We start from the raw sequence: 13,611 nt of genomic DNA on the forward strand, positions 1-13,611 counted from the left end.
CTTTTGAATCCACCCTACGTCCCGGAGTCCATCCCGCCCACCCCTCGGCTCGGATCCACTACCTTCTTTGAGCCTCACTCCAGTTCTAAAGTGAGCTGACGTCAACCGAACAAGTAGGCGCACTCGAGACACGCTTGACTTTTATCAATCCAGGTAAATAAATAAATAAATAAATAAATAAATAAATCAATCAATAAATTAATAAATAAATTATTAATTAATAAATAAATATGATTTGTATTGTATATTGTGGCCTGAGTGGGCGTAAAGTTGCTCCTATGAGAGAAAAAAAAGACAATCACTAAATTGAATATTGCCATTAGTAATTAATTAGTAATGGCAATATTTGAATTAAGTGAAATATCTTTTGCAATAAATAAATAAATAAATAAATAAATAAATCAGCCGTAGTGTGTCCAAACAGAGTGGGTCTTTATTTAGCAAGTGAATTGAAACAACAACAAAAATTTAATCACCAGTGAAATACAAAACAAGGCCAGGTAAAAAATAAAACGCAATGTTCATTTTGCATATCAAACTACCAGCCAGTAATAATGATCACCATCCAAATGCACCATAACAATCAACTTTTTGTATTTTAGGTCAACTCTGATTTTAGAAACAATGAAATAAGCAGCTTCATTAAAATATCTCAGCAATTAGCATCTTCTGTAGTTCCACACCAGAATACAAAATCATACCAATGACATTGAAAAAAAAAACCTCCCAAGAATTCTGCTACCGTTGGGTGAAATGAAAGTAGGTTAACCAAGGTGAAAATATACATGAAAAAGTCTCTCCTTTTGTTAGCAAAACACTATCCAAAATAACTACAATCATTTACATCGGTACAAAGATATCTGGATTTAAAAATAGTTGCAATGAAAAAATGGGGTCTGGTTCCTTTTTTCTCCTCATTAGACAGTAAAAAAATGACACTGTGGATCAGAAAAATCTGCAAAATATGCAATGAAAAAAATAAAATCTGCATTTTAAAAAGGTTTTACACGGTAATTCTTACTTTTTGTACAAACATTAGAAACGGTATTGCACGTCACAACACAGAATCGAGGTTAGTCAGCCTTTCAAAGTGTGTCATTAGAGAGAGACAGAAGAAGAAGAAGAAGAAGAATTCAAGTTTCAGAGCGGGAGAATCTCAAGTGTCTTCCGGAAAGAAGAAGAAGAAGAACAAAACCTTCATGCTGCCTTCCGTCACGTGTGTGCATGAAAATAAGAATCATACTACAAACTGTCTGGATGCGCATGTGTGTGTGCGTGATAACCTTTTGTGTTGGAACTAAAGGTTTGGACATAAACCCTCCTGTCACCGGGTCAATTTGACCCTGGGCATGTTTAATTAATTGTGTCAGGATGAAAGAAAAATCCCTTGAACATCCTTTTAGCAACTACATTTCAAAACAGTTCCAAGCGTTATTTAACTAAATGCATGAAACATCATTTCTGCTTGAATATCAGTAGTCTAAGCATCAATGCTACATTTATTAGCCTGTCAATGATGTTTTGCATTGTGTGTTAGCAATGAGCAAGTGAGAAACCAATCTACAGTAAACTTCAGCTGGGAGTGGCAATAGACATCTTAACAGAAGTCTGGAGAAAATATCTGTAGAATCAGAACGATTCACTCTTTAAAAAAACAACAACTCAAAACCCCCCGAATATTTTTACTTTATAAAGTTAAAAATGTAAAAAATATTGAAAGTCACGTGAACAAAAATAATATAAAATGATGATTTTCTTCTTGGTCCCTGACACATTTGTTACTAAAACATCCTCGGGTCAAATTTTCTGCAACAGGAGGGTTTATAGGAGGGGAATAGAATCACTTTTGAATAGAAAAATACAATCAAAATCAAATATCTGTTTGTCTACAAAAATAGTGAAATAAATGTGATTTTGTTTTTCCTTTACAAAAACGGACAACAAACAAAACAATAACAACACAAGTCAAGTGTTACAGGTGACCGTATTCAAACATTAGGGACCACATTAAGAATTATATTAGAAAATATTCAATTCCTTCTCTATCCACGCACACACATAACTTAAGACTTCACACGCGGCATATGAAAAAATAAAAATTGCACAATAAATCATCCGTGGGACAATAAATAAGGGGAAACTTTTTAAAAGTATTTGCACGGATGGATAAGAAACATATAGAAAAGTAGTGCATGACAATAATAAGAATAATTATAATATATTACCGTAATAAAAAATACACTCAGGGAAGGTCCAGTGAGGGGAAGTAGTCAACACAAACAACAGCGTAACCATGACAACACAGCAAGTTGTACAGTACCGACCGAGGGAGATTGCCCCGAAACATCGTCCGATTGAATCGTTTGCCTCTGTCACCTTTGAAACGGTGAACACCGCCTCATACGCCATCGTTAACCAGAGCCTTATTCTACACACACTCACACGCACACACGCACAACAAGAGGGAGAAAAAAAAAAACACAACCACCGAACACCACACTTTTTGTTGTTTTTTTTTGTCCACTAATAGTCTACAGCAGAATCGTCTTTTCATCGTAAACGGACAGATAAACACTGAAGCATGCAGGTTTAAATATTTTTTTTTTCTTATTTCGCGCTGGTGTTTCACCCCGCCACACACACACTCCTTTTAGCTTCATGCTACTGAAAACTGAGTTGTATTTTTTTTTTTTTTTTTAATCGTTAGCGAATTTCCTTCCACCCGTCCTAGCATGCGAGTTGATTCCAAACATGCGCTGCCAGAAACGCGTCACTGCATTGTTGTTTTTAACATTAACAACTTGCCTTGAATTTTCCCAAGTGAAAATCCAAACAAACGTTATGTGCAGCTTTGGGGAAAAAAATGAGAGCACTGCAAAATGATCCATTTATCTGATTTTGTTATTTGTGGAAATTTGGTTTGCCCTAGTTTTGATAAGTTTACGTTTTCGAGAATTCTTTGGGCTATATTTTCTTCTGGTTTTTGTACGTCTGTTAAATTTTGGAGTAAATTGAACATTTTTGTTTGATTTTATGAAGTTCCGACAACATAAATTCAAAATCTAAATATTGTAATGGATCGCATTTGTTTGAAAAAAAAAACCAAAAATGGTCCACCCCCAACAAAGTCCAGTCTACTTTGGGTCTCATTTTTTTCCAGAGCCGCCTATCTCATCTTTAAATCCACGACTAACCATTTCCCGCAGAAACTCCTTCAAACTACTTTTGGTTTCTCGTCTGACCTTAGCCTACAATATAACAGGAGGGTCAAATATTTGTCCTACACAACTACTCGTATATGTGTTGATTATTTTCTTAATAGCAGCGAGATTTCCTATGATAGCTTGTTACGTATACTGTAAATGTTGAATCGAGTGGCTAGTGAAAAGACACTGAGGTACGATCTCCTTTGTGAAAGAGGCTAACGGTCAGTAGTTTTGCGTGCTACAAGCGCATGTCGGTATTTCTGGTTCCTATCGTGCTTGGCAACCTTTGGTTAGTGTCCTCAGCAGCCATGAGTGCAGGACGCGAGCAGGTAAGCAGTTGCCCCCATGCGCAAATATCCCCGTCTCTCTATTGTTTCATCTTACATCCAAAAAAAAAAAAATTAAATGTCTAAAACTCAATTTGTTTTGTCAATGAAAAGATGAAAGTATCACAGAAAAAAAAAGAGCCTGCCTGAGATGTGCGGTGGTAAAGAAACAATAAATCGAGGATGCGAAAAAGCTCGGCCGCTACCTAGAGTGGCGTTTAGAGCGTTTAGTGCAAAAGCGTTTGGATTATTTTGTCCGCACAAGGAAAATTCAAAGGAGTCAAGGCTCAACAAAGACGAATCCACCACAAAAACTACGAAAGAAATATATCGACTTTTGAAAAAGATGATGAAACGACGGTTGTTTTGCTTTTGTGAAGGATTCAAGGCTTTTTCTTGTCTGGTCGGGTATGAATTGATATTTAGATATCTCGCGGAAGGCTAAAAAATGGCTCCAGGTTCGGACACCCCGGGTTTAGCTAGCTGGGGTGTTCTACTGCTAGCTTCTAATTCCAGCGGAAGTGGATCTGGCGCGGGCGGTCGGCGCCTTCCTTGACCAGAGGCTTGTGGAACTCACGGCCGGCACGTGAGTGGATGTTGGCCCAGCAGAACTCGCAGTAGTACTGCAGGCAGGTGACGTTGGCGCAGAAGAAGGGAGCAAACTTGCCGCCGCAGCGAGCGCCCTGGCACTCGTCGCACAGCTGGTCGTCCAGCACGTACGGCTTCACCTCCACCTGGACAAAATTCAACATGGCAAAAATTGGCATTTTACTCAGCTGGTTTCACTCAGGCCAGTATCTACAACTCACGATTCTGTCTCCCATTGGTCAGTCTGCATACTGTCAGTCAGTCCGTCACTTGGTCTGTCCAACACCACAAAGAGGGTAAAAGAATCATACCCGCTTGTCGATGTCGCCGTGCTGCAGTTGCACAAATCTGGCGCTGATGGCAGCGATGTAGCTCTGCTGGTTGGAGAAAGCCACCCGCCCCGCCCCTTTGGGGTACTTGAGCTCCGGGTCGGTGTCGATCCCGGCGTAGCAGACGCCTCCGTAGAGGCGGTCCATGATCATGGCCAGTTCGACTAGGCGGGACGTGAGGAGGTTAGAAATCTCAAAGATGGCCATGAAGAAAAGACAAAATGATGTTGATCATTACTCGCTCTTAGGGGACGAGGGACACCTCCCACAAAGATGGTCTTGCGGGGGTCCAGGGGCTGAGATCCGTCCATCACAAAGTCGCTGTCGCTCAGGTTCCACGGGCGGATTTGCACCTGCAGATGAAAGGATTCTTTAATCCCTTAAATCATGGTTCAAATCTTTCAAATGATGGTGTACTCACAGGTTTATCCTTGATGGTAGGGCTGGAGACACACAGGTAGAGCTTGCCATCCTCCTCCATGCAGGCTTCAATCAGAGCTTGCACGGAAGTCTCCTCCTGGAACAGCAGGAAGGCGTAACCTTTGGGTGGAAAGTAGGACTTGCTCTCAGCTTTGTGCGGCCAGTCAACCACCAGGTGACCAAAGCGGCGGAAGCTGGAGGTGATTTCATCTAAAAAGGAAGAGGAAATTAAATGTTCAGGTGAAACAGCCGTCAAGTGCTTTTCGTCAGGATCGACTAAAAACAGTGACATTTTATCGTGAAAATGGGTCGAGAGACGGATGACGAGGAGGTGATGACAAGCCAGTCAAGAAAAAATAGAAACGCTCGACATGTTTTAATAATGACTGGTTAAAACAGGAGAAATACGCTATGTGGCTAAGACCAGTCGACCCATTTTATGCTAGCTGCTCCCTGTGCCCAGCAAAAATTCTCCTCAAATATGAAGGTAAAACCGCATAAGATGATCACGCCAAGTCTAAAAAACATCAAAATTGAACCTAGCCAAGCAAGCAACAGACATTTGGTTATTCTTACAGTCTGTGAATAATTACATTACTTGTCTCTATTCCACATAAGCAAACAACATGATTATTTATTCCCCCTTTTTCTTCTCAATAAATTCCAGGTGTCCACAACAAAAATCTGTTGAAAATGAATCAAAAATAATAAAGACCTGCTCATAAATAAAGCAATAACTAAACAAATAACTAGTAACTGTCATTTTTACTCATTAGAGCTACATAATTGCAGCGCAGAAGGGTGTTTTTTTTTTTTTTTTAATCTTGGATTAGATGTGCGAAAGATGCCATTGCTTACAAACAAAATGGTCGATTCCATGGTCAACATTTATAGGATTTTTGTCAGACAACCTTAATATCGACCACACTGGAAATATTAACGTGGTAACAAAACAATAGGCAGTAGATTTTCGGCGGACCACTAGAGGGAGCCCGCGTTGCAGATAAAAATAAATAAATAAATCCTGTCCTTGCGTTCTCACCTTCGTCTATGTCGGGCGGCAACCCGCCCACAAACACCTTGCGTGAAAAGCGCTCGATGCGCTCGCCGTTCTGATGCGGATAGCAGCCGGCCGAGCCCAGGACCCCCGGGACTCCCTGGTTGCCGTGGCCGTCATCCAGCAAATTGTCGTCGATGGGGAAAAGAGAAGAGCGCCCTGGAGGCGGATATTGAGAGCAGGTGATGTCAAGGGCGAAGGTAGTCACGTGTCATTGAGTTATTTCAGCACTGACGAGGATTAGCCACAATTTATTTGAAAGACAAAGCTGCTAAAAAAAAACCATCCCTGCTTAATCCAACAAACGACACAATACCGACCAGAGCACGGATGACAATGTTTTAACTGCAAATAATGACAATTTCCAAATCTTGAGCCAAGATTTTTTTTTTTTTTCATATCTTGTCATGTTGCAAAATGAGCAAACACACAGCAGGTTAAAAACAAGCCACGCCTGAAGTGAAAAGAGGCAAATGATAAGCAAACGTGCTGAATTAGTTGAAGGTTTACCTCGACGTCTGCCATAGCTCCTGGCTGCGTGTAAGTAGAGGAGAATGTTTCAGGTCTTTGGAACTAATCAAATGCTAGACCGCCTGTTTTTTTTTTACACCCTATAAATATTGCACATTCTAATTAACAAGACTTGTACTTGAATAAAAAATGTTCTAAATGATTAAATACAAATGTATGGGATATAAAAAGCTCAATATGCCACAACTGAACATTCCACTCGTAACCAACTAGAAATGGCAGATAGCGGCAACATTTTGCACCTAATTTATTGTATAAGGGCTGCTGGAAGTGAAGACCGAAGTAAAATGAAGCAATAATTACCGTTGAGCATGAGGAGCCCATCGGCAGTCTGGTTCAGGCATCCAATGCGGCCTGGATGAACAAACACACACTTGGTCACTGAGCTGGAACATTTGCATGTTAGCTAAATATGCTAGCCATTGCGTCATAATCACTCAATCATGAGGGTTGAACAGTAATTGCTCGTTTCAAAGGGCGAACCCAGCGAAAGCAAGTTCATTTATAAAATGGCATATGATGCCAACCCCCCCCTCCCCACCATGCCAATATGTGGGGTCCCATGTGTTTAGGATCTGCTAAAAATAGCTAACAGCAGCCCAGCCTGGCCAGCTCTCCTTCTTCCTCTCCTTCGACTCTCCTGGCTGTCAAACGCAGCGTGTGAAAGGGCGACGGCGTCTAAAATTAGCATTACGCGTTATCCCGCTCGGCCCGTGTCCTTGCCAGCTGCTGCTTCAGGAGGAACAACAATGATTCAAATGTAAGAGCACCGTTTGTGAATTTAGTACCATAGGCCTCGTGGTTAGTAGGGTTGCAAAGAGGTGGGGAAAGTCCTGTTAAATTTCCATGGGAATTTACAAGGGCAATTACAGTAGATGCAGATATTCGATATATATAGCTGGAGTCCACTGCACAACCATTTTTGTTGTTATTTTTTGGGAGGCCAGAACAGATTAATGGGATTTCCATTCATTTCAATGGAGAAAGATGATTTGCGATAAAACTGTTCTTTGTTCTTTGTAAAAATTAAACTTTTATCTCAAGGCAGCTAAGTCATGCTTTCTTGCTTTGGCCAATGCACAAAAACACCCCTCAAAAATGTGCAAATTTTCCAATCTATTCGGTACACTGATAGCATTCAACTTTTATATCGGCCGGGTTCATGTGATCAGAGCCGCTTGGCGGTGTAAATACCCAGCTGGAGGCCCACACGTATTAGGAGCTCAGCGGGGGAGCAAATAAGCTTTGACGCAGAAACACAACACAGCTTCTCAGGAGGCCTCGCAGTTGGGAAAGTGAGAAGCAGCGCTCACCTTTCAGAGGATCCTGCTCGGCTCGCATGATGTCAATCAGGGAGCTCTCCAGCGAATGCATGTTGAGGCTCTCGTACAGCCTGGAGCGGTCCTAGAAGCACCGAATGGAAAGATATGAGTGAGATTTATCTCATCACAATTTGTCTCGGGAATATTACTTTCAATAATAAAGCCTGGGCAGTCTTCGGCTCGGCCGGGATCAACATTCTTTCCGTTGTTGGGTTTAGGGGTCCGCGAGGTATGCTGCTCAGCGCTGTATATGGGCAATTCCCCGGATTTACGGGTCAAAGGAATCCGGGAGTGGAAACAGGAACTGAGAGTATGGCATTGAAACGCACGACACACTCGTACGTGACTATTCTGGTCCCCAGTTAGCATGATGAGCTCATGCTACATGTTGAAATGGAATCGGCCCGCTAAAAGATGCCGTGACCCGATAAGTCATCCACCAAAGCCTCACAGACTGGCTGTGCTCACAAAGTAGCATCCAATTTCATGCCAATCCATTTTTCTTATATTTTTTTTGGGGGGGGGAGGTTCGTGGAGACATTTTGTTTGTGGTCTATGACTCTTGTGTTGCAGGAGTGTGATTTGAAATAAATGATTTTTTTTTCTTTTTCTTATGATGTTCTTGCTAACAATGAAAACAATGAGACGCTAGTGACAAGCGTCACCGACTACCAAACACTAAGCAGACAGCGAGGAAGGAAGGAAAAGGTCTTGGAATTTGAATTCCTCATGTGACAGTGTTTATGGAAATGAAGATCAGCGCCATCCGCACACTCGCTGACACTTCCTGAAACGGGAAGCCTTGTGCTTTGTCGCACACAAGTCACTTCGTCTTTCACTTCTTTTGTGCTCTCTCAGAAAAAAAAAACCCAGCAATCTCATTTTGGCCATTACTAGCGAGATACGATCACGAAACCAGGATGACACACGAACCGCGTCCAGCACTTTGCAGTCAATCACGTCACTCCCCAAGTCAGCCGGCGGCAAAAAAATGACATCATTTCATTTTCTGGAATGACATTAAACACGCGTATTGGGTTTCATCAGTCCCAGCGGTTGCTAACGTTAGCTTTAGCTCTACTGAGAAAACAAAGAGCGTTTCAAAACTTGACGGCCACGCCCGACGTCCCTGAAACTCATCATCTCAACAACCTACTGACTAATTGAGATGCTAATTTCCACATTCAAGCTAGCACCATGACCTCGCTTGTACCTGGAGGGGCAACAAAGTGTTACTGTTGCCATCGGCACGAAACACGTTGTCCTCCAGCCACGACTTAGGCCCCAGCGAGGTGGCAGAGCGCGGGAACTTGGGCGGCGCGATGACGTTGCTGTGGAAGGCCTTCTTGAGGGGCGACGACACGTGCCCGCCCTGGCCCGCCGTGCCCGCCGCGCCCGCCCCCTTGCGATGGTCGCGCCCCCAGGACACGCCACCCGAGCTCCAGCCGTTGCCCTGGTGAGCCCCCCAGGAAGACTGCTTCATCATAGGCTGGGGGGGGGGAGCAACAAAAGCAATTAGTGGACACACGTGGAGCTAATGAACAATGAATCACGAGTTGCTCTGTTCCATCAATGTACTTGTTGGGCACATGATGGTGTATGCTTTGGATCATTTATTTTCCAGTAACCTTCTAGCTAATCTATACAATCAGATATTTTGGCAATAAAAACAATCATATGTGGAAAATTAATTTAAAAAAAGGTAGATTAAGAAATTTGCCCCAACATCGGTTTCACCAATCGACACAAAATCGGATGGACATGTAGGACACATGAAAAAGTCTTGAATTAAGAACCCAGTGGTGAAAAAGATTGCTTAAAAATCATGATTGAGCGCAATATAACGGAGGTCGACTATGCAGAAAAATACTCGCTTTCTGGGATGCAATGTCTGGAGCCCACCTGATGTTGGTTGTAGTTGTTCCTCTGCTGCAGGAAGGCGCCCTGCTGGTTGTGCATCTGCGGGCTGATGGGAGAGCGGCGGATCTGCGGCGAGAAGGGCCCACCGAATCCCTGCACGTTCATCCCGGAGCACGGATTAGCCGAGAAGCCCTGGAAGAAGGCCGGGTTGACGGAAGACGAACGCATTCCCGTGTAGAAACCGACGCCGCTGCCACTGCTGTCGCCGGAGGTGCAGGCGGGCGCAGGTGGAGCGGGAGGAGGCGGGGGAGCAGGAAGAGGCGGAGGAGGGGGCGACGAACCGCACGTCTGCACCGACCAAGGCGTGCCGAAGCCCGGGAGAGAGGGCGACGACGAGCCGCCACCGCCAGCGGTGCTCTGCATCTCCGGGAAGGCGGCGCCCAGACCTCCGGACAACATGTTGTAGTCATTGCCGTTGCTGACGTAGTGGCCCACGGGGGAGTCCATCGGGAGGTCGCGGAGCGGATTCACGGAAGTCGGCGGCGGTGATGTTAGTGGTGGCGTCGCGGCATCGGCTGCGTCCTCACGCGGGTCGAGGGCGGGCGACGACGCGGCCGCCGGTTCCGGGGCGAACTCTCCGGATCGCCGCTGTCTTTCCCGGCCGAATTGAAGGTCACGGGCAGGCCACGTCGGACGGAAGCCTCGCAGCTCGTAATCCGCTGGCACCGTGCAACGGCTGGCAGGCTCCTCGTCGGTGGACGGCGGCGTCGGAGTGCGTGTCACCCCCGCAGGCTCATCCTGCATGTTTTGCAGCAGCGATCCGCCTCGCTACGCTTGTAAATGATGACAATGTGGAGGGAGGATGTCTGGCAGCAGAGAAGGAGGGAGGGAGGCAGAAACGAAGGGAGGGGGTCTGGCCTGAACGGAACCGGCACCGGTTCCCCGATTTGGTTTGGATCGATATGGAGAGCTTTCAACCAGGACCCACCGAGAATGCGTCTTTTTTTTTTTTGCCTAACGGGAGGGGGTCCTGCTCGCCGTTAGCTCGTGCGGTCCATGCCGGTTGCTGGCTGCCCCCCTCCTCGCTCCTTCACTGCTGCGGCAGAGGGATTAAAGGTCCCAGACGGAACCGACGTCACGGGCGCATCACGCCCGGGTGCGCGCGCCTCGACGCCGGCCTGCCTCGCCTCGCCTCTCTCGCCTGCCTGCCTTGCCTGTAAAGAGCACCGCAGAGTTTACGTCATTTTTCCTCCTAAGTGCTTCATTATTCATAAAGTGCAGTGTGGGGCCGACACCCCTTTTTGCAACTCTAAACGTAGTAGGCCTACTGGTATGTAATGCTTTGTACTTTTTGAAATATTAAAAAGGAAGGAAGGAATAAAGAAAGGGTCAACATCGGCCCTACTTTGATAACCTAATCTATTTGTGTGTGTCTGAACAAATGAATGGTACTTCCATTCATTTCAATGCAGAAAGATAATTTGAGTTGAACTTGTAACCACTGTACCACTGTCCAACTTCTTTCAGACGTAAAAAATATTTCTAGTTGGTGTTTGCTGTAAAACCCACAACAGCACTTCTTATTTGAATATGTTTGCCACTCACGAGCACCTGGATCGCTAAAGCCTATTGAATGTCGCCGGGTTTGTAAAGCTTGTCGTCTCTCATCCTGTCGTCATAGCAACCGCTCATCTGCATTACTTTTGCTGTGCTTGATTACTCGACCAGGCTCTTTGTATGTGTGTGTCAGGGGGGGGGGGGGGTTGCATTGATCAGATCATTTTGTTTGTTTGACCATCAACTGGTATGACTCCATCATTGGGAGTGGCCCTTGTACCTGTAATCCCATCTGGGAGCACACAGGAAGTCGTGTGGCTCACTCCACATCAATGACTTTGCATTTATATATTTGATTTCACTTAAAGAATATTGCACTGAATTGCCTTTCTACTAGTGAGGCCTCAGAGTGCACCAGTCCTTGAAGATGGATAGCGTTGATTTGAAATACATGCAGCATCATGTTTCCACATGTCGTGTGTCAGGGGCAAAACAAAACAGGGTTGGGGGCTCGTGATTGAATCAAGGGGGAAGCACCTGCCTGCATTAGTGCAGGTAATGCAGTTATGTGTGTGCACATCTGCCTTGTATACAATGCGGGAGTCGCCAGCGTCCATAATAAAAATAAAAAAAATTGAGGGGGGGGGGGTCTCCGGATATCGGTTATGGAGCTTCCCTTTCCACAGCAATGTGCCTCGCTTCACATACTGTAGATGATAAAGCATAGTGCGCAGATACTCTTTTGGAACGTCTACATTGAATGAACCTGGCCATATTTAGCCTCTAAAGGGTCTTTCTTGATTCTCCATGTATGCCTGCCCCACTTAACGCCATCAAATGACTCAATCAACAAATCAATATTTGATGAACGAAGTGTAGTCAACTTGGAGAGGAAAAAACTCATTTTTTTCATTCAAGGCCTGTGTGACTATCCACCCATCCATGCATTTTCTGTACCGCTTTGTCCCCACGGGGGTCGAGGGTGTGCTGGAGCCTATCCCAGCGGTCATCGGGCAGTAGGCGGGGGACACCCTGAACCGGTTGCCAGCCAATCGCAGGGCACACAGAGACGAACAACCATCTGCACTCGCACTCACACCTAGGGGCAATTTGGAGTGCTCAATCGGCCTACCAAGCATGTTTTTGGGATGTGGGAGGAAACCGGAGTGCCCGGAGGAAACCCACGCAGGCTCGGGGAGAACATGCAAACTCCATACAGGGAGGGAATCGAACCGGCACCCTCCTAACTGTGAGGCGGACGTGCTAACCAGTGCTCACCGAGCCGCCCCGTGTGACTCAAAAACTGTAAAATTACTGCCACCCAGCGGCGATTGTGGTTATTGAAGGGGTGAAAAACTAAACAATTCTGAGTAAAATTGACGCCAGTGACAGACTAAAATGTCATTTCTGCCATAGAACTTAATTTAATATCATTCCAAAAGAAGAATATCCTGAAAAAATCCAAACAAACAAACAAACATAGAAACAAAATATGGTTATCAGCAGATTTATTTATTTATTTATTTATTTATTTATTTATTTATTTTTGGGTACATGTAATTACATATCTGTTCCGCTTGGGAGCAGTGCTCACCAGTTTATGACAGAAAACGGCAGAAAACATGCCTGACTGAAACGGAAGAATTTTGACAACCAATAAAGAGTTGAATGGGGGGAAAAAAAAGGCATAGCCCGTAAAATATTTTTGCTATTTGTGTGCCAGCCTGTTGCAAATAGAGTGTGTTCACAGTAAAACAAACCCCAAAATCTGGAAATATGAAGACAATTAAACACAATTTTCTTTCATATATTTCTTGATGAATACATCAATAAAATAATCGACAATTTCAGACGCTCCGTAGTAAAGTGGAACTTTGTAGCCCTGATGTTATGTTTTCCATCTCACAGTCATGTCACAGAACCTGAGTGTCTCTTCTTCATTGTCTTCCCCATGTTGTCTGTGTTTACTCTGCACATTCCACGCCTGGAGCTCTAAAGTTTCACTAAAAGGACTCAAGAAAGCTTGTGCCATTGTCAATGTAAACTTTGGCCTTTTGTTTACTTGGTTCAGTCCCCTCCTCCGGCCTTCCCTTTGAGGCTAATGTCCCCATCTCCTGCCCTCTTATTGGATCATGTCGACATGCGGCACCCGCTCGTGTCCACTGAACGTCTGCTTTCAATTGAGCCTTTTTGGGATTTTTCTTTTTGTTTCATCGGGAGCCAAAAGACGCTCTGATGTTTACAGAGTGCCTGACTTAATACTATCGTGAGAAACCTGCGGCCCCGGGGCCATATGGGGCTCGTTAGGCTTGACAACAACATACTAAAAACATCCAAATAGTATTTTTAAAAGCTAAGAGCTGGCAGGACAATTGAGCAAAATGTTGCCCCACTCCAATAAAAAAAAAACTTAGC

General features: G+C 44.5%; 1 protein-coding gene across 2 annotated transcripts; it reads right to left on the bottom strand.

The window, feature by feature from the left end:
* Positions 1–420: 420 nt before the first annotated feature.
* cpeb2 (cytoplasmic polyadenylation element binding protein 2) lies at positions 421–10,443 on the bottom strand. 2 transcript variants are annotated; one of them, XR_015068011.1, is made up of 10 exons: positions 9,682–10,443; positions 8,993–9,268; positions 7,771–7,861; positions 6,761–6,811; positions 5,912–6,085; positions 4,871–5,079; positions 4,688–4,802; positions 4,432–4,613; positions 2,226–4,266; positions 421–955 (listed from the first exon to the last, which is right to left on the bottom strand). XR_015068011.1 is itself a non-coding variant. In XM_085928642.1 (9 exons), exons 1-9 carry the CDS (start codon positions 10,441–10,443, stop codon positions 4,039–4,041), a joined length of 2,088 nt encoding a protein of 695 aa, XP_085784768.1. In that variant the 3' UTR covers positions 421–4,038. The 2 variants fall into 2 exon arrangements, 1 of the variants encoding a protein (XP_085784768.1); XM_085928642.1 differs by having other exon boundaries at positions 421–4,266.
* Positions 10,444–13,611: the final 3,168 nt, after the last annotated feature.

Source organism: Syngnathus leptorhynchus, chromosome 13 (genome assembly GCF_054491065.1).
Source record: "Syngnathus leptorhynchus isolate UIUO chromosome 13, UIUO_Slep, whole genome shotgun sequence".
Taxonomy (NCBI): Eukaryota; Metazoa; Chordata; class Actinopteri; order Syngnathiformes; family Syngnathidae; genus Syngnathus; species Syngnathus leptorhynchus.

Coding starts and splice junctions, on each gene's coding strand:
- cpeb2 (XM_085928642.1), bottom strand. CDS start 10,443: ATGCAGGATGAGCCTGCGGGGGTGACACGCACTCCGACGCCGCCGTCC. Junction 6,812..7,770: donor CGAGCAGGATCCTCTGAAAG/GTGAGCGCTGCT, acceptor TTGTTCATCCAG/GCCGCATTGGATGCCTGAAC. Junction 4,614..4,687: donor CCCTCGTCCCCTAAGAGCGA/GTAATGATCAAC, acceptor CGTCCCGCCTAG/TCGAACTGGCCATGATCATG.